At 41.8% G+C, this 19,298-nt stretch overlaps 1 protein-coding gene across 7 annotated transcripts in view; it reads left to right on the forward strand.

Moving 5' to 3' along the window:
* Positions 1–5,165: 5,165 nt before the first annotated feature.
* Positions 5,166–19,298, forward strand: part of CYLD (CYLD lysine 63 deubiquitinase) — a 65,421-nt gene continuing 51,288 nt past the window's right edge. For 2 of the 7 annotated variants that reach the window (XM_049863627.1, XM_049863634.1), the window contains exons 1-3: positions 5,330–5,922; positions 11,821–12,477; positions 14,191–14,493. In XM_049863627.1, the coding sequence (XP_049719584.1) occupies positions 11,974–12,477; positions 14,191–14,493 (807 nt within the window). In that variant the 5' untranslated portion in view covers positions 5,330–5,922; positions 11,821–11,973. The other 5 variants (XM_049863628.1, XM_049863629.1, XM_049863632.1 and 2 more) reach the window with 5 other exon arrangements.

A 19,298-nucleotide genomic window follows, 5' to 3' on the forward strand; every position in this document is an offset into this window, starting at 1 on the left:
TTAACTTTCTGCACACTAATCTCCATCACAGAGTCTGCTTCCCAGGGAACTCGACCTACTCCAACATGGTGATTTTGCTTATCCAACATCTCTTCCCCCTTCTTCTGGTAATGGCACCCCAATTCCCTTTGAGGAACCACTTCTCCCTCATTGTATGGGTGGAGCCTTGGTCGGGTTGTCATTCGAGGCACCTTTCCTTCCTTTGACCAAGGAGTGACCGTGTGACTCAAGCTTGGCCAATCATATGCTCTCTTCTGGAGCGTGAACCTTGCACCTGATTCATCCTGATGGCTCTGAAGAGGTCTCCGTATGGTCCTGCCACTGAGACCTCTGGGACTCCTCTGAGGTCTGATAGTTCAGTTATTTCTTTGATTCAGCAACTTGCAAAAATCCTTTCACTAAACCCTCATTATGCACATCCTGTAGTCACTTAGTAAGCTCTATGAAAAAGGAACATCTTGTCTGTGGGTGAAGCTCAGTGTTATAGATTGAATTGTGTCTGCTGAAAATTATGTGTTGTAAATCCTAACCCCTATACTTGTGAATGCAATCCCATTTGGGAATAGAGTTTTCTTTGTTATGTTAATGAATAAGGAAGACCAAAGAAGAGCTGATGCCTTTGAATTATGGTGCTGGCAAAGAACAATGAATATACCATGAACTGTCAGTAGAATGAACAAATCTGTCTTGGAAGAAGTACAGCCAGAATGCTCCCTGCAAGTGAGGATAGTGAGTCTTTGTCTCGTGTACTTCGGACATGTTATCAGGAGGGACCATTCCCTGGAGAAGGACATCATGTTTGGTAGAGTAAAGGGCCAGCTAAAAAGATGGATTGACACAGTGGCTGCAGCAACGGGCTCAAGCATAGCATTGATTGTGAGGTTGGCACAGGACTGGGCAGTGGTTTGTTGTATTTTACGTAGGGTTGCTATGAGTCGGAACTGACTTGACGGTACCTAACAGCAACAACCTTGTCCTGAACAACATTGTTCATGAAATCAACGTTTATATATATATAATTTATTTTTCATTGTGCTTTAGATGAAGGTTTACAGAGCAAATTAGTTTCTCATTGAACAATTAATACAGATATTGTTTTGTGACATTGGTTGCCAACCCTGCAATGTGTCAACACTCCCCCCTTCTTGACCTTGGGTTCCCCATTTCCATTGGTCCAGTTTTCCTGTCTCCTCCTGCCTTCTTATCCTTGCCCCCGGGCTAGTGTGCCCATTTAGTCTTGTGTACATGGTTGAGTTACGTGAACACTTAGATGTATTAATTAGACTTTTCTCATGGTTGCAAGTGACAGAAATGGACTCTGGCTTCCTCAAGCATAAAAGGAGTTCACTGGAAGGATTTTGGGAGGTCCACAGAAGTGATGGGAAAGGCTGAAGAGCCAGGTGGGAAAATGGCAGGAACCACAGAGACTGGATGAGCAACTGGAGCTACCTACCAAATGGCAGGAGGACGGTACAGGAGCTCACTTTTGGCTTTGTTGAGTGGAGGTGTTGAGTAGGCAGTAGGATATAAAGTAAACGCTGAACTTGGTGAGGCTGTAAGTATGAGGTGGAAGCCTCTGGTAGCCATTTGGGAAGTGTGGGGCAGGATCTAATCAACAATCATGACTAGTGCTACTGAGAAGGTTTTATTGAGTCATAAGTGTTACTCTATATAAGGTAGTAGGGCCCTACCAGGCAACCAGGAGTTTACCACCTCCTGGGAGAGAGAGCTTCACACAATTCAATAGCTTATCATGGGGTTCCTGCTGTGTACAATAAAAGAACTATGCAAGACCGTTCAGAATCACAGTTAACTACCCTGTTTAAGAAAGCAGTGATCGTTTAGTGGTAGAATTCTCACCTTCCATGCAGGAGACCCAGGTTTGATTCCTGTCTGATACACCTCATGTGCAGCCACCAGCCGTCTGTGAGTGAAGGCTTGCATGTTACTATGATCCTGAACAGGTTTCACTGGAGCTTCTAGACTAGACAGACTAGGAAGAAAGACCTAGTGATCTACTTCAGAAAATCAGCCAATGAAAAATGTGTGGATCCCAACGGTCTGAGGTACAACTGGCCATGCCGGACACAGTATGTTGTATACAGGTCACCACGAGTTAGGTCTGACTTGATGGCAGCTAACAACAGCCCTGCTTAAAACACATCCAGGGGTTCTCCTTGATCTGGGGCTCTTGCCCTGGTTCACAAGGCTCTGTGTGAATGGCCCTTCTGCGCCCACACTTTCTGCACTCCGCCTCTTTCAGTTCTTTTAAACGTCACTCTCTTTCCTGTTCCTGCTGCCTGGAGCATTCCCCCTCACCCCTAACTTCCTGTCATCTCTCCCACCTCTTCTTAAAGGTGACTTCCTCAAACAGGCCTTCCCTGAATGCCCAACCACCCTTTACAAGTGCTCAGAGCAGTTTTCCTCCTGAGGCTTGCCATAACCATAATTAAGTACATGATCGTGTAATACGTTGTTGAAGATTTGCCTTCCTGACCAGAGGGCAGGGATAGCATCTCTCTTATACACTGCTGTGGCTCCCAGTACCTGCTCAGTAACTCACCCACAGGCCACGTGAACCCAGGGCTAGGCTGGTTAGAACAGGCTATGGGGTGCCGGATAGACAGAGGTGAACTCTGGAGGCTGGATCCATCTGCAGAGACACCTGGAAGAGGCCGGCCTTTGGCTGGGAGCCTTAAATGAAGGAAGGATTTGGAAGGCAGAGAGTATGGGCCTTTCAGATGGAGAATCCACCGAAATAGAGGTGGAAAAAGCCCTGGCTTGGATTCAGAAGAATCAAGGTCTCAGCTCATTTCCTGGGGACCTGGGCGCAAATGATTTTCTCCCTCTTGACTTTAGTCTCTTATCTATAGAATGAGAGGCTGGCTTATCGAGGACTGTAAATCATAGTACCAAGACACTATTCTGCCATCTCATCCCCGGCAGACAATCTCTCTCTCCCATAAGCCTGAATAAGGATTCAGGATTGCTTTTAACACAGTGTTCTAGGCAAGCATTCCCAATTGATAGGAGCTGGTGATCTGCTTCTGAAAGGTCACAGGCATCGAAAACCCTACGGAGCACAGTTCTGCTACTCCGACACCCTGTTTATCAGGTCTGGCTTGGGTGAAGATCTCGATGAAGTCAGGCTCTCTCACTGGCTCAGTGAACAAGTGACAAGAATGAGCATAGTAGCCAACCATTGCTGTTGGGGAAGAAAGCCCTCTGGAGCACAGGGCTCAGCAACATCAAACATCATCATCAGAAAGGACACAAAGATGCTCCAGTCCAGGGATGGCAAACTCAAATACCTTTAGGGGCCAGCAGATAATGTAAGGCAAGAAGTGGGCCAGACTGATGAATTAGGGAATGGTGGGGAGTGTGGCAAGCTGGAGAAAATGAGAGCACTGGCCCTGGGTAACCAAAACCAAATCAAACCTATTGCTGTCAAATTGATCCTAACTCATGGCAACCTCACGTGTTACAGAGTAGAACGGAGCTCCATAGCGTTTTCTTGGTGTAATCTTTACAGAAGTAGATTGCCAGGCCTTTCTTTTGCAGCACCTCTGGGTGGTTTTGAACCTCTAATCTTTCAGTTAGTAGCCTTGCACAAACTGTTTGCACCACTCAGTAACCTGTCTAAAAGCACTCGAAATTTCTTTTTCCCACTCCTCTTGCCCCCTTCCCTCCTCTCCCTCACTGCATGGGTCAAGAAAAATAGTCTTCAGGCTAAATTTCGCTTCTGGCCAGATTGTGACCTCTGAGTTCTACCTGTTGTTTTTGGAAGTCTAGATCTAGAGGGAACAGTGCTGCCTCGGGCTACACTGTAAGCCAGGCCTGTGGGTTCCCATTTCCTGCTTTCTACTGCAGTGTGGTCATGAAGACTGGGAAACAGGGTAAGGATGGACTGAAGAGGCCAGAAGTGGATCCGAGGATTACGTTTTCAAAAAAAAGATGCTCATTTCATTCTAGGTGATGATGGCAAGGGAGAGGAGTGGCCTGCTTACTACTGCTGTTAGTAATTGTTCATGTGACTTCTTTCATGTACTCATAGGTTTAAATTCCCCCAACCTACAGAAGCGTGTCACTTTCCACTGGGGAAAATCATGTCATGATTACATATACACACGCACACTCACACGCACGGCACCTCCTCCTCCTTCCTCAGTATTAATCATCTTCTCCCGTAATTGGCGTTAAAATGTCAAAGGAGAAGGAATTAATTAACCGTAAAGTGCAGCAAGGCACACCGCAGCACCCTGGGATGGATTATAAAAAGCACTTCGTTAAATATTTTGAGCACTTTTGGGAACCAGAAACCTCTCTTCTAATTCAAAGATTCTTAACTATACCCAAAGTCCTGGCTGGTGGCCAGGGGTGCAGGGCTGAGTGAGGAAGCATACAGAAGTTCCGTCTTCACCACTTTACAGAGACTTCCCCTAGAGCGGGCTAGGTGCTAATAGAGGTTCAGAAGCATCAGAGGTCCCATGCCGAATATGAAGCTTTAACATTTACTGAGCTCCTGCTGCGTGTCAGGAACTCTACAGACGGTATTTCACAACAATCCTATGAAACAAAAGTTACTGTTATCTCCATTTTATAGATGAAATTGGGGCTCAGCAAGGTCATCAGTTTCCCCAAGTCACACGGCTAATAATTGAAAGCGCAGAAGATTCAAACTGAGGTCTGATCCTAAAGCTTTGCTCTTTCATGGAATCCTGGAATCCTATTTCCAGCTCTCTTCTGGAGTGCTCCCCACCCGGACCCAAACTCCCAGCGGTTATAGGAGTTTTGACAGCTTAGCCAAAAGCCTATACCTGAGTATGGGAGGTGGAGCGAGGAAAAGCACGGTGCCCCGCCCCGACTCCAGTATCAGCCAATGGTGGCGCGGCACTCACTGCCTTTAGTCCAATCAGACAGAGCTCCCCGCCCCCATCTCCCTCATCTCCTCCCCTCCCCTCAGCTTTCCCTTTGGCTCGACCGAGCTTGGCGGAGCGGAAAGTCCCTTCAGCCCGCGCCCGGCCGGCAGCCATTGGGGGAAGGTCTGTCACAAGGCAGGCCAATCAGGGCATGCGCAGGGGCGCATCACAGGCCACGATTGGTTAACGGGACGGTTGCCCCTCCGCCTCCGCGCCCTCCCTTCACCCTGGGCGGCTCGGAGGCGGGGCAGGTGGGGGCGGGCCCAGGTAGCAGGTTCGGCTGCGCGGGGGCTGCGCGTCGGAGGTAAATACTAGGGCGGTGGGTGTCGGGTTCCCGGGCCGGCCCGGGATGTGGGCTAGGGAGGCCGGAGAAGGGGCGACGCCCCGCTGCCCGAGGTGAGCGAGGGAGCGGGCGGCCGAGCCGGCGAGCAGCGGCGGCCGGATCCCCTCGGTGCTCCTCCCCAGGCTCCGGGCGTCTCGAGCCGCGGCGGGGGCCGTCCGGCCCTCTGCGCCGACCTGTTACTTGCCCCGGCCCCGAGTCGGCCGGGCCCGCGGGGTGCTGAGCCCGCTGACGTCAGCCCGGACTCCCCCCCCAGCCCGGGGCTCCCCGCTCCGGGCCTTCCCGGGAGGCCTCCTGGGTCATGGCAGCGTGGTGGCCGCCGCTGGACCTCCCGAGAGGAGAGGACTCGGAGGTGGAAGGGGCGCGGAACGCAGTCTCTGGCTTCGACCCCATTTAGAGATGGGGAAACTGAGGCACCGGCCGCTGGCTGGGTCCCCACTGCTATAGTTGGCATCAAGAGCCCCGGGCTGTAATAACTCACGTCTGTGCCGTGGGGCTTATCAATCGGCTTTGGGGTGTTCGCGGCTTCTTTCTAGGAAGAGCGGTTGGGGTTTTGGCCTCGTTAATGGCGTGTTCTGCTTTTTCTTTCAGTTTCGGGGTGAGGATGGTTTTATACAACTGCCCGGAGTTCTTTAGTTGAAAGGTGCGCTGTGTTGAGACAAGGTATTCCTTTTTTTTCCCCCCCGTCTTTTTTTTTTTTTTTCTTTATTATCATATTAACAGTCTGTGGGGACATCGTGAAATTTTGAAGGAAGCTGTTGATTTCGAGTTTGGTGCTCAGCGGGGTCAGCTGCCAGGTTATTCGCGTACTTGGAGTCTTTTCTAGTCAACCCCTTGACATACCCGTGTTTTAGGATGGTTGTCACCGTCCAGCCGGCAAGCCTGTGGCCTTTCCGTCTCCCACCCCCAGATTCCCTGCCCCCATCCTCTCCCCAGCCTTCCCTACCTTGGTTTTGAATGTGGACTAATGAGGAAACTTAAGACGGTTGTTCATTTTCCAATCATTGACTCCCAGAGAAAAAGCCAGGCCTTGAGAGAGGGTGTTTGTTTATTCAGGGGTTGGTTTTCTGCCCCCACCCCCCCAGTCATCTTCATGGCCCTAAGAATTTCACCTGCTAGTCCCCACTGAGTGGTGGGTGGATTTGAACTAGAACAGTATTAAAAAAACAGGAGAAAAGAATTTGCTGGAAATTCTTGTTGGAATTCATGCACTATGCATGTTGGTAACACCCAGAACATTCTTTAATGTTCTGCAGCAAAATTTGGGAGTGATCTTGCATAGAAGCTGCCTTCCTTTGGGTGGTAATTTGTGTGAAGAGCTGATAAGGCCAAGGCACTTGTTATTGAAAACAACAGACGTGAGGCAGCAATGATTTCTGTGGTTTGGCATGCCCAAAATTCTGGTTTTGATTTAAGAAAAGCTTTAACACAAAAAGAGAATGGGATGATTGTCCTACTCATCAAGCTATTAGTATTTTGTTCCTAATTGTCACCCTGTGTTCTTAAATTTGTTGGGAGCTTTTACATTGGTGATGCAGAATTTATAGGCATCATACACGGTTTCAAAGGAACCACACAACAGCTTGTTTTCATCATTGTGGAATTTTCCTTATTTGTTTCTTTTTTTTGTATAAATAAAGTGGTATAAAAATTGACCAGGACTTTATTTATTCAGAGACTTAGTGACATTTTAGGCAAAAAACCCTAGATGCTCCCAACTCCCTCTTTTTTTTTTTTTTTAAGCTGGCAGAAGCTTTTAATCACATAAACAATTAGGATGAGGATATGGGATTTGGGCTCTCACTGGTACCACTTGAGTTTTGCCAAGTCATTCATTTAGTTCTCATGAACTACCATATATGTCAAGTCACTGAACACTGGAATAGAAGGATAAAGGACTTGGGGGAACTCAGAGTTTGGGAGTATGGTGGCTGGGGCCCACTGTAGTGGGATAGTGTTGTTCACGGTTTCTCTAACATGAATATACAAACACAGGAGCCAAATCTTTTTGTGTTTGTTTTGTTTTACATTATAAATCCCAGTTGTTTTCACGCGCAGAATACTTAAGGAACTGTATCCTGGCTTACTTGGGTCACAAGGACATTAAAACTGACTAAATCTCTTTTGGTCATAGCCTCTCTATGCCTGTTCTTTAGCTGTTTAGGAGTACAACTTGTTCTTTTAGTGAGAGATATTCTTTCTGAAAATGGTCATCATTCTAGCTGTCTAGAAGAGTTTGGAAAAAGGCCCGTGTGTCTTTCTTTGATAGTCACACTGACCTTTCTGCTACTTTGCTGTTTATAATTAGGGGCAGTATTTTAGTGTGGTCATTTTTATTCTAGCCTTCTGTGGTTTTGAGAACAAGTCAGGTTATCTCAGGAGATGTAAAGAGTTCTTTAGTAAGGTATAACCTGTTAACAAGAATCCAGGTAACATTTTCTAGATCAGTTAAATAATTGTGACTTACTTAGCTAATGCTGTTTGTTTGTACAATCTGTTGTCTTTCGAACTTGGTAATTCTGATGTTTAATATTTTCTTATAAAACTTGTTTCTCGACTGCCTTCTTTCCACTTCATTGATGGGAAACTGACAAATATATGCACCTTCCAATTTAATTATTTAATTTTAATACAGCCAAATTCCCCTTTACTCAGAATCCAGACCAACAACCAGCTCAGATAGCCAGGTATATTTTCAAATCCATGTGATCCCGACCTGTTCCCTCATCTGGAGTGTTGCCAATATGGTGTTAGGGTTCAGTGCATTATTGTATTTCAGCTGTTTGGCATTCTTCATTCAGTACTTACAGGAATTATCAGGATACTCTCAGTCACTCAAATTTTCCAACCTGCAGTTAGTAGTGTGGTATTTAGATGAGTCATTTGTGAAATACTTATACTCAGCATGAAGTGGGGCATTAGAGGCAATTTGAAGATGCTTGGACATGAAAAATAGTAAGAATACAAATGAAAATTTCTCCCTTCACGCTGACCCCCCACCTGACCCCCTGTTTTTCAGAATTTGGATATGCTCCTCGTTTGTGTGTTACCTTCCTGCTCCTATGACCTTGACTTAAAGGCAGAAGCTGAGTGAACATGGGCTGATTTCTGTTGAGGGCAGACATCATATCTTAAATCTTCAGTATTTTCAGTGCCTGACACTGTGCTGAGCAGATAAAAATACTAAACAAACAAACAAACCCTTCCTGATTGAGAAAGAGCTCATTAACAATGTGATTGAAGTCGTTTTCTTCATAAAGTATTGAGTCAACTTGTACTCCTTGGGGCTGTTAAGACGTAGTTTAATTATCCTGTGTATCCCAGGGAAAGTAGAATGTGGGCATTATTATATTCATTCATCTGGACAATGGGAAGAAGGTCTCTGTTAGCCTGTTTCTGCTGTAATACCAGTAGTTAGGAGTATTACGTTTGTAGTCTCGCACCCCCCTAAACTAGAGCCATTATGTTCCCCACTCAACTTTCTGCACCTATCAGTTGCAGTGAAGAGAATCAATTTTTAATATGGTAGGTTCAAACCTATTCTTTCGTAATGTATTCTTTCTAAAAGAGGAATGACCACCTCCTTTTTATTTTTGGATAATGTCCTTTAAATATTTTATAACCTTTGTTCTGGCTGTTCTAGTTGTCTATGGTGATCCATCCCGTTAGTGGGTCTGAGCTCACTCCCACTTGTGCTGATGCAGGTTGGAGACAGAGTAACCTCTTCTTGTCTAGTTTGCTTTAAAATATAGTACTTGGTAACTGTTCTTAAGCTACCCTCAGTCCTTTTTTTATACCAGAGTAATGTCAAATAGTCTATTGGACTCTGTCTCTTAAGTGATTTGCAATAAAGCACTTTTATAACCAAATTTATTTAAAATTTAAAATACAGTGCCCTAATGCATTACATATTTTTTTGAATGCATTACATATAGTAATTTAGTATTGTCTTGGTAATATTTCAGCAGCATTAATGGTCTCTGGAAACCCTGATGGCATAGTGGTGAAGAGCTACGACTGCTAACGAAAAAGTTGGCAGTTCGAATCTGCCAGGCACTCCTTGGAAACAATTGGGCGGTTCTCCTCTGTCCTAGAGGGCTGCTATGAGGCGGATTGACTCGATGGCAATGGTTTTTTTTTTTAATGGTCTTTATTTTAAATTATGACATGAATTGGTTTAACTAGAAAACCAAATAGGGTAGGAATCTTTGCACGTAATAATTATTAAAATTCAGGCAAGTTCCTAATTTTAACATTGAAGATATCATTTTAAGTATTTTTTTCAAAATAATAATACAATTGTCATACTTTTTTTTTTCTTGCCAAAAAATTTAAATACATTTGAAGAACCAAACAACAGCTCTTTTTTTTGAAATTTGCCTTTTGATCATCTCAGCCTTCTGGAAACAGCTAAACATGCAGTGAAACCTATGTACTGTACTTTTAGAATTTATGTATTCTTTTTTGTTGTTGTTGTTATTATTGTTTTTGTTTTTGACACACAAACGTATTTCACCATCTGGCTTCTCAAAATTGATTAGAAGCAGTAAGTTGGAAGGCAATGAGGCCTCCAAAGAAGTCAAATGCCTGCTGCAGGAAACCACGGAAAATGGCAGATTGTGAGGGAAAACTATAGACTGTATGTATGTCTAATGGAAAGCAGATGTAAGAAGCCAGAAAACAGAATGGAAAGCCCTTAATAAAGCAACGACTTGCGCGTTGAGCCACCTGTAGTAATTTATATTCATAATGATAATTCAGTGTTGGAGAAAATAACAAGGCCATTTCCTTGCTGAAAAACGTTGACATTTTAAAAGCATTTTAGTCAAAAATAAACATTTCATTTTGCTACTTTAAAGGAATAGAGCCAAATTAAGGGACTGGGTAACTGCTTGGGTAATCCTTATAAGGGGTTAAGAAAAACAACTATATTATTTATATGGTGCCAACATAGAGGTTTCCACAGGTGTCTTATGTTAAGTGGCAAATATAAATTGATCCCTTTCCTGCTGAAGTAGACAGTGCCCTCAAGTAGAATTAAAGCAAACACATTACATAAAAGAAAAAATTAAAATAATAGAGAACTACTTTATGCCAGCCCTGCCCTTCCCATCACTGAATGTCAGACGGGTATTTCGTGATGTTGGTTTGTAGGAGCACCAGACTATTAGCCTAACTTGGGCAACCCCATGTCTCATTGGTCTCCTCCTGGCTTGTAGAGGGACAGGCTTTTAAAAACAGTACCATTATGGAATACCTCATTTCCTAAAAGTGCTTTCTGAAAGAAACGTTACTCTGCATATGGATTTGTCAGATTGTTTAATAATTACATTAAATGATTGAACTTGAAATTTGATTCTTTAGTATTAGGAGTATTTATTTTTTAATTCCAAGAATAAAATAGGTAAATATGATAGTGCTATCAATTCCTGCCGTTACGCGGAATGCTGGAATGGATACCTCAACCTCAAAGAAGCGTGAAATAAGTACTGTCTTTCGTACTTGGTACTAAATACAATATTAACTGTTAGATTCTGTGACTGAGTACACACAGGAGTGATTGTTTTCAGCAAAACAATTAATAAAAGTCTCAATTTGAATGAGTAAAATTGTGTAATTTTTAACCATCAATTAAAGTAGGGATGAGAATGAGGCTTCTTTAATTGTGAATGAGGATTATCATTGTAGAAACTTTAAGTGAAATTTTAAAACTGGGAAAGAAACCATCTTTTGTGCATTCCTTCTTAGTATAGATAAAGTTGCATTATGAAAATTTTTTTTATTTGATGCTACATTGCAAATATATCTTTTGTTACATAGTCTGAGTTTTGGTGGCTGGAAAAAATTGATTTTGTTTGTTATCTCTAGTATAATCAGATTTACAATATCTGATATTCATGATGATGAGAAATTAAATGATAGCTGTGATTAGCGTGATGCTCAGTATGCCTATCAAAGGACAGACTGTCCAAGATTAAGGAATTGAAAATGAATCAGAGAGAAAATGTTCCATTACCAAAACATGGCACACAGATTAACGAATTTTTTTTTTTTTTTTTGGTTAAAGTTTCAGGATGTGATTTTGTGGTGTTTTTCCTGATAAAAGATGTTCAGTACTATATATGAAGGGTGACTATGTGTGTAGAAAAAATAGCCTTTTTTGATTTATAAGATGTTTGTGCGTTTTGCTGAAGTACAGCAGCTTACCCATTTAAGGTAGGCAGCATTCATTAAAAATGCTGCTTTTAAAGTTTAAAAATATCAGAATTTGTACATAAGGTTATCCTTTATGATCTCAGTGCCTTGGAAACAAACATTATTGTATTTTCTCTGAAGGTTCTTCACGAACTTCCTAGTCATCTCCTGTATCAGTTCTTTAAAATCTATAAAATTACAATAGCTACAAGCAATATATGAATGTCTTTTAACCTTTTAAAACATTTTTTGAACTTTTTATAATTTGTATGTGTTTTTGCTAACAGAATGAGATTTTTTAGCCTTTAATCTGAATTTTAGGTTGTGCAGGATGAAGTCTAAAACTTCTTTTTGCTCATCCCCCAGGCATTTTGATTTGCTGTCTGTTTGCAGCATGGACGCCCAATTGCTACAGACACGCTTTGGGACTGCCAGTGAGTTTACCTTTTGCACTTTTATGACCAATTTATTAGTAGTTCCCTTTTTTTCTTGAGCTAGTATTTTAAAGTTACTGTCACAATGAGTTCAAGCTTATGGAGCCAAGAAAAAGTTACCTCACCCTACTGGGAAGAGAGGGTTTTTTATTTGCTTCTTCAAGAATGCAGTGTTACAGACAAGCAAACGCAAAAGCTGATTAAAGTACCAAAGGGGAGCATAGGACAGAATATCCAAGATCGCCCTTTGGGACATTCAAGGGTTCCTTCTGCAAAAGGCAAGAAAAATCAGATTGGATTAAAAATTTTAGAGCAACCGCACGCAGTTCTTTTTGTGGATGAAAAGGATGTTGTAGAAATAAATGAAAAATTCACAGAGTTACTTCTGGCAATTACCAACTGTGAGGAGAGATTCAGCCTGTTTAAAAACAGAAACAGACTAAGTAAAGGCCTCCAAATAGACGTGGGCTGCCGTGTGAAAGTACAGCTGAGATCCGGGGAAGAAAAATTTCCTGGAGTTGTGCGCTTCAGGGGACCCTTGTTAGCAGAGCGGACGGTGTCGGGCATATTCTTCGGAGTAGAGTTGCTGGTAAGTTTGATGAATCGTTTTGTAATTTGTAGTGGGCTTTGAGTGTGTGTGTTTGAATGCACACGTATTTTTTTCCCCCTTTAAATATAAAATAAGTTTTCACAGATGTCTTCTGTAATTTTTAATATTCATAATCCTTGGGACTTATTTTTTAATGATAAATTGAGATGATGCAAAGCCGATGTATCCGAACATCCTCCTACATCCGTTATTTAAATCACCTACTATGGTCATTGTTGTTATTTGCTGTCTAGTCGATTCTACCTCATGGCTACCCTGTGTGTTACAGTGTAGAACTGCTCCATTGAGTTTTCTTTCCTGTAATCTAGTTGTTAGGTGCTGTTGATCAGTTCTGACTCATAGCGACCCTATAGGACAGAACAGAACTGTCCCATAGGGTTTCCAAGGAGTGGCTGGTGAATTTGAACTGCTGATCCTTTGATTAGCAGCTGAGCTCTTAACGACCATGCCACCAGGGCTCCTTCTGTAATCTTAATGGAAGCAAATTGCCAGGCCTTTTCTTCTGTGGTAACACTGGGTAGGTTTGAACAACCAACCTTTAGGTTAGCAGTTGAGCAGTGTTTTGTTCTGTTGTACATAGGGTAGCTGTGAGTCAGAAGCGACTCAATGGCAGCTGTCAGCTCAATGATATTAAACCCTACCAGGTTGTAAACTAATTATTTCACGAAGTTGTTCATTGATAATTGTGACATTATCATCTGTGGGGCTCTCAGCTTTGCCTAATGTGTGCTAGAATGTAATGATAATTTGGATTTAAGATTTTTTAAAATAAGTCGCAGCATTTTTAAACTTGCTTTTGGAAACCCTGTTGGCGTAGTGGTTAAGAACTATGGCTGCTAACCAAAAGGTAGGCAGTTCTAATGCACCAGGTGCTCCTTAGAAACCCTATGGAGCAGTTCTACTCTGACCTATAGGGTTGCTATGAGTTGGAATCGACTCGACGGCAGTGGGTTTGGTTTTGGTTATAGTTATTACACAATATATATGAAAATCATCTCGGAATTTATTTCTACTGAAAAGAGTTCTCTGATTGTTTCCAAACTTAATTCTCAAGAACTTAAATGCCAGTAACATTTTGGCATTCTCACAAATAAAATTTCATGTCTTGTTTGCTTGCTTACTTCTTAATTTATTTTTAGCAGTGATTGTAAAAGAATTGGGGATTCGAATTCAAGCTATGGATGCCCTTTACTATTTGAGTTACCAAGTTACTTAACTAAGTTCCTTAGCTTCTCTAAGTTTGCTTCCTTACCTGTAAAACAGTGATAGCCGTATGCAGTTTGCAGTGTTTTTGTGATGTACTGATGCACAATTTAGCACAGTGGCTAGCACACAGTAAGTGCTCAGTAAATGGAGATAATGTTACTGTTATTTTAAAATAAATTGTTCTTTTTTTGACAAAATGATTGGTAAAACGACAATATAGAGTCCAGCCCAACATTTTAATAAATGGAATTGGTTTTTAAATTTTATGTAATAGAGTTTTAAATTTCTTTGTCAGGTGATTTTATTTTAGCATCAGATAATGGGTTCTTTTTTATTTTTATTTTTTAAACCCCCAAAGTATAACAGCAACTGCTAATAATTATATTTCTTATGTCATTTAGAATTTTTTTCAGAATGATACTCTGGAAATTCCTTTTTCCCATGCACCACCTCTATCAAATTTTTCCTCTCTCTCTTAAAAACTAGGAAGAAGGCCGTACCCAAGGGTTCACCGATGGACTATATCAGGGGAAGCAGCTCTTTCAGTGTGAGGAAGATTGTGGAGTGTTTGTTGCCTTGGACAAGCTAGAAATCATGGAAGACGATGACACTGGATTGGAAAGTGATTATGCAGGTCCTGCAGACGCGATGCAAGTTGAACTCCCCCCTTTGAAGATAAACTCCAGAGTTTCTTTGAAGGTTGGAGACACTTTAGAGTCTGGAACAGTTATATTCTGTGATGTTTTGCCAGAAAGAGAAAGCTTAGGATATTTTGTTGGTGTGGACATGGTAAGGAAATTTTGGATTATATTATCTTTGTGAATTGATCAGTTTTATGACCAACTTTGGTACAAATTGAATACTTTGAATATTTAAAATGGACTAATTTGGAGTAATTTAAAGAATGTGTTCTAATTTACCTTTGGAAAGGGACCATTGAAATGGTATAGGACTCTAGATACAGAATTGTATTTACTCTTTTTTCCAGTTTGAACAAATTGGAATAATGTTTTCAAGCTCCACATTTATCTTTTTGTAGCTGACCAGTAGATAGAAAACAAACAAACCAAAAAACAACCAATGTTTCAACTGATGTGTTGTTATTATTTTTTTAATTTTGAAAAGTCTTTTTTTGGTTGTCTTTTTTAATAATATTTTACAAAATTTTATTGGCGCCGACCTAATCTTAGTGACTAGTATAAAAATCACTGGAGCCATGGTGACGCAGTGGTTGAGAGCTCGGCTGCTGACCAAAAGGTTGGCAGTTTGAGCCCACCAACCACTGTTTGCAAACCCTATGTGGCAGTTCTATTCTGTCCTATAGGGTCGCTATGAATCAGAATCGACTTGAAGGTAACGGGTTTAGATTTGGTCTGTAAAAATCGCTTAAGGGAAAGTATGAGAGTATAGGAAAAGCACTTGACTTTTGAGGAACAGACAATTTTGAATTTTCTCTTAAGGTGTCACTTAAAATTACACTCATTAATTGTACTTACACTTATTAATAATGAACACATTCCAATACTGCACGTTAAATTATACCTATGCATTAAGAGAAGAAGAAAAAGGCTGGAAACATGCTTAAAATAGATTGAAGATATGGGTAAGATTTTGTTAGGTATAAAGAAGGAGATTCATACAAAATTGTTAAACACTAGAATAAGTAGCGGAGCCCTGGTCGGACAGTGGTTGGCAGTTCAAATCCACCAGCCACTCCTTGGAAACCCTATGAAGCAGTTCTGCTCTGTCCTGTGGGGTCGCTATGAGTTGGAATTGACTTGACGACAATGGATTTTAGAATGAGTAACGGGAGAGGATGTGAGTGATACACTCTTGTACTCATCATGGGCGTGTTTTAGTAAGCATTTTCAGTTTCTTTCTGTCCTATAGAGTCGCTATGAGTCGGAATCGACTCGATGGCACTGGCTTTTTTTCTGTAGTTTTTGATTGGTAAAGTATGCATGTTCTACCATAAGTTTCTGTTATCCTGAGCTTAACTCTCTTATCTAGGAAATTCTATTTGCTATAAAAAAAAAAAAAAGATTTTTTTATGAAGTATGAATCTAGGAAAATTGGAAATCATCAAAAATGAAATGGAATGCATAAACATCGATATCCTAGGCATTAGTGAGCTGAAATGGACTGGTATTGGCCATTTCGAATCAGACAATCATACAGCCTACTATGCTGGGAATGACAGCTCGAAGAGGAATGGCGTTGCATTCATTGTCAAAAAGAACATTTCAAGATCTATCCTGAAGTACAACGCTGTCAGTGACAGGATAATATCCATACGCCTACAAGGAAGACCAGTTAATACGACTATTATTCAAATTTACGCACCAACCATTAGGGCCAAAGATGAAGAAATAGTAGATTTTTATCAGCTGCTGCAGTCTGAAATTGATCGAACATGCAATAATTACTGGCAATTGGAATGCGAAAGTTGGAAACAAAGAAGAAGGATCAGTAGTTGGAAAATATGGCCTTGGTGATAGAAACAGTGCCGGAGATCGAATGACAGAATTTTGTAAGACCAACGACTTCTTCATTGCAAATACCTTCTTTGACCAACATAAACGGCGACTATACACATGGACCTTGGCAGATGGAACACACAGAAATCAAATTGACTACATCTGTGGAAAGAGACGATGGAGAAGCTCAATATCATCAGGACAAGGCCAGGGGCCGACTGTGGAACAGACCATCAATTGCTCATATGCAAGTTCAAGCTGAAACTGAAGAAAATCAAAGCAAGTCCACGAGAGCCAAAATACGACCTTGAGTATATCCCACTTGAATTTAGAGACCATCTCAAGAATAGATTTGACTCATTGAACACTAGTGACTGAAAACCAGACGAGTCGTAGAATGACATCAAGGACATCATCCATGAAGAAAGCAAGAGGTCACTGAAGAGACAGGAAAGAAAGAAAAGACCAAGGTGGATGTCAGAGGCGACTCTGAAACTTGCTCTTGAGCGTCGAGCAGCTAAAGCAAAAGGAAGAACTGATGAAGTAAAAGAACTGAACAGAAGATTTCAAAGGGCCTCTCAAGAAGACGAAGTATTATAAGTGTGCAAAGAGCTGGAGATGGAAAACCAAAAGGGAAGAACACGCTCGGCGTTTCTCAAGCTGAAAGAACTGAAGAAAAAATTCAAGCCTCGAGTTGCAGTAGTGAAGGATTCCACGGGGAAAATATTAAATGATGCAGGAAGCATCAAAAGAAAATGGAAGGAAAACACAGAGTCATTATACCAAAAAGAATTAGTTGATATTCAACCATTTCAAGAGGAGGCATATGATCAGGAACCGATGGTACTGAAGGAAGAAGTTCAAGTTGCTCTGAAGGCATTGGCGAAAAACAAGGCTCCAGGAATTGATGGAATATCAATTGAGATGTTTCAACAAACAGGTGCAGCACTGGAGGTGCTCACTCGCCTATGCCAAGAAATATGGAAGACAGCTTCCTGGCTAACTAACTGGAAGAAATCCATATTTATGCCTATTCCCAAGAAAGGTGATCCAACCAAACGTGGAAATTATAGAACAATACCATTAATATCACACGCAAGCAAAATTCTGCTGAAGATCATTCAAAAACAGCTGCAGCTCTGTATCGAGAGGGAACTGCCAGAAATTCAGGCCGGTTTCAGAAGAGGACGTGGAACCAGGGATATCATTGCTGATGTCAGATGGATCCTGGCTGAAAGCAGAGAATACCAGAAGGAGGTTTACCTGTGTTTTATTGATTACGCAAAGGCATTTGACTGTGTGGATCATAACAAACTATGGATAACACCGCAAAGAATGGGAATTCCAGAACACTTAATTGTGCTCACGAGGAACCTTTACATAGATCAAGAGGCAGTTGTTCAGACAGAACAAGGGGATACTGATTGGTTTAAAGTCAGGAAAGGTGTGTGTCAGGGTTGTATTCTTTCACCATACCTATTCAATCTGTATGCTGAGCAAATAATCCGAGAAGCTGGACTATATGAAGAAGAACAGGGCATCCGGATTGGAGGAAGACTCATTAACAACCTGCGTTATGCAGATGACACAACCTTATTTGCTGAAAGTGAAGAGGACTTGAAGCACTTACTGATGAAGATAAAAGACCACAGCCTTCAGTATGGATTACACCTCAACATAAAGAAAACAAAAATCCTCACAACTGGACCAGTGAGCAACATCATGATAAACAGAGAAAAGGTTGAAGTTGTCAAGGATTTCATTTTACTTGGATCCACAATCAACAGCCATGGAAGGAGCAGTCAAGAAATGAAAAGACGCATTGCATTGGGTAAATCTGCTGCAAAGGACCTCTTCAAAATGTTGAAGAGCAAAAATGTCACCTTGAAGACTAAAGTGTGCCTGACCCAAGCCATGGTACTTTCAATCACATCACATGCATGTGAAAGCTGGACAATGAATAAGGAAGACCAAAGAAGAGTTGATGCCTTTGAATTGTGGTGTTGGTGAAGAATATTGAATACACCATGGACTGCCAAAAGAACGAACAAATCTGCCTTGGAAGAAGTACAACCAGAATGCTCCTTAGAGGCAAGGATGGCGAGACTGCGTCTTACATACTTTGGACATGTTGTCAGGAGGGATCAATCCCTGGAGAAGGACATCATGCTTGGCAGAGTACAGGGTCAGCGTTAAAGAGGAAGACCCTCAACGAGGTGGATTGACACAGTGGCTACAACAGTGAGCTCAAGCATAACAACGATTGTAAGGATGGCTCAGGACAGGGCAGTGTTTCGTTCTGTTGTGCATAGGGTTGCTATGAGTCGGAACCTACTCGACGGCACTTAACAACGGCAACATCAGTAGTCAGTTACTAAACAAGCATTTACTGAACACTTGATATGTGCAAAGTTAGAACTGCAGTGGGTCCCTCAGGAAAGCTAACAATAAAGCACTTGTTTAAACCAATATTTTAAAAATATTAATTTATATTTATTGAGAGAGATTGTGGGCTGGGTGGGAGGAAGATTGGAGAAGGAGGATCACTGATCACTAGGGTTAGTCTGCCATTTCTTCAAGACATTCCATTCAGGCTCCAAACTTGGCAAAAGCCATTGAGGTTTTCCCCCGCTGAGATGGCAGTCTCGGGATCATCTCGTCCACTGGTTGCAAGCTTCATAAAGGTCTGCTCCCCAAATCCTCAGCTTCTTCCCCTCTGCTCTCCATCACTCAGTTAGCTTGTGCAAGCTTTCATTCCAAATACCTCTAGCATACTTCTTGAAAGTTCTAGAAAATGCAATTTTTTTCATCTACTTCTATTTTCAGAGCTATTTTAGCACTCCGAACAGATTGGCGCTCAAGGGCAATTGTCTGATAGGTGCATCCTTTCATCAAGCTCCGTGCACCATACCACTAGATGGTCCTACATCGGAGTATAAAATAATTAAATGCAAAAGTCTCCATTGTGGAGAAAATTCTTGCATACCCATAAAATGACAAGGGAACAATGAAAAACTAGACTTGCTATAAACAGAAGGGGATACAGGAGTTCCCACTGAATATTTACGTACTGAGGGACTGCTAAGGAGTGATCAGAGCAAGCTACGATTAATTAAT

Source organism: Elephas maximus, chromosome 21 (genome assembly GCF_024166365.1).
Source record: "Elephas maximus indicus isolate mEleMax1 chromosome 21, mEleMax1 primary haplotype, whole genome shotgun sequence".
Lineage (NCBI taxonomy): Eukaryota > Metazoa > Chordata > Mammalia > Proboscidea > Elephantidae > Elephas > Elephas maximus.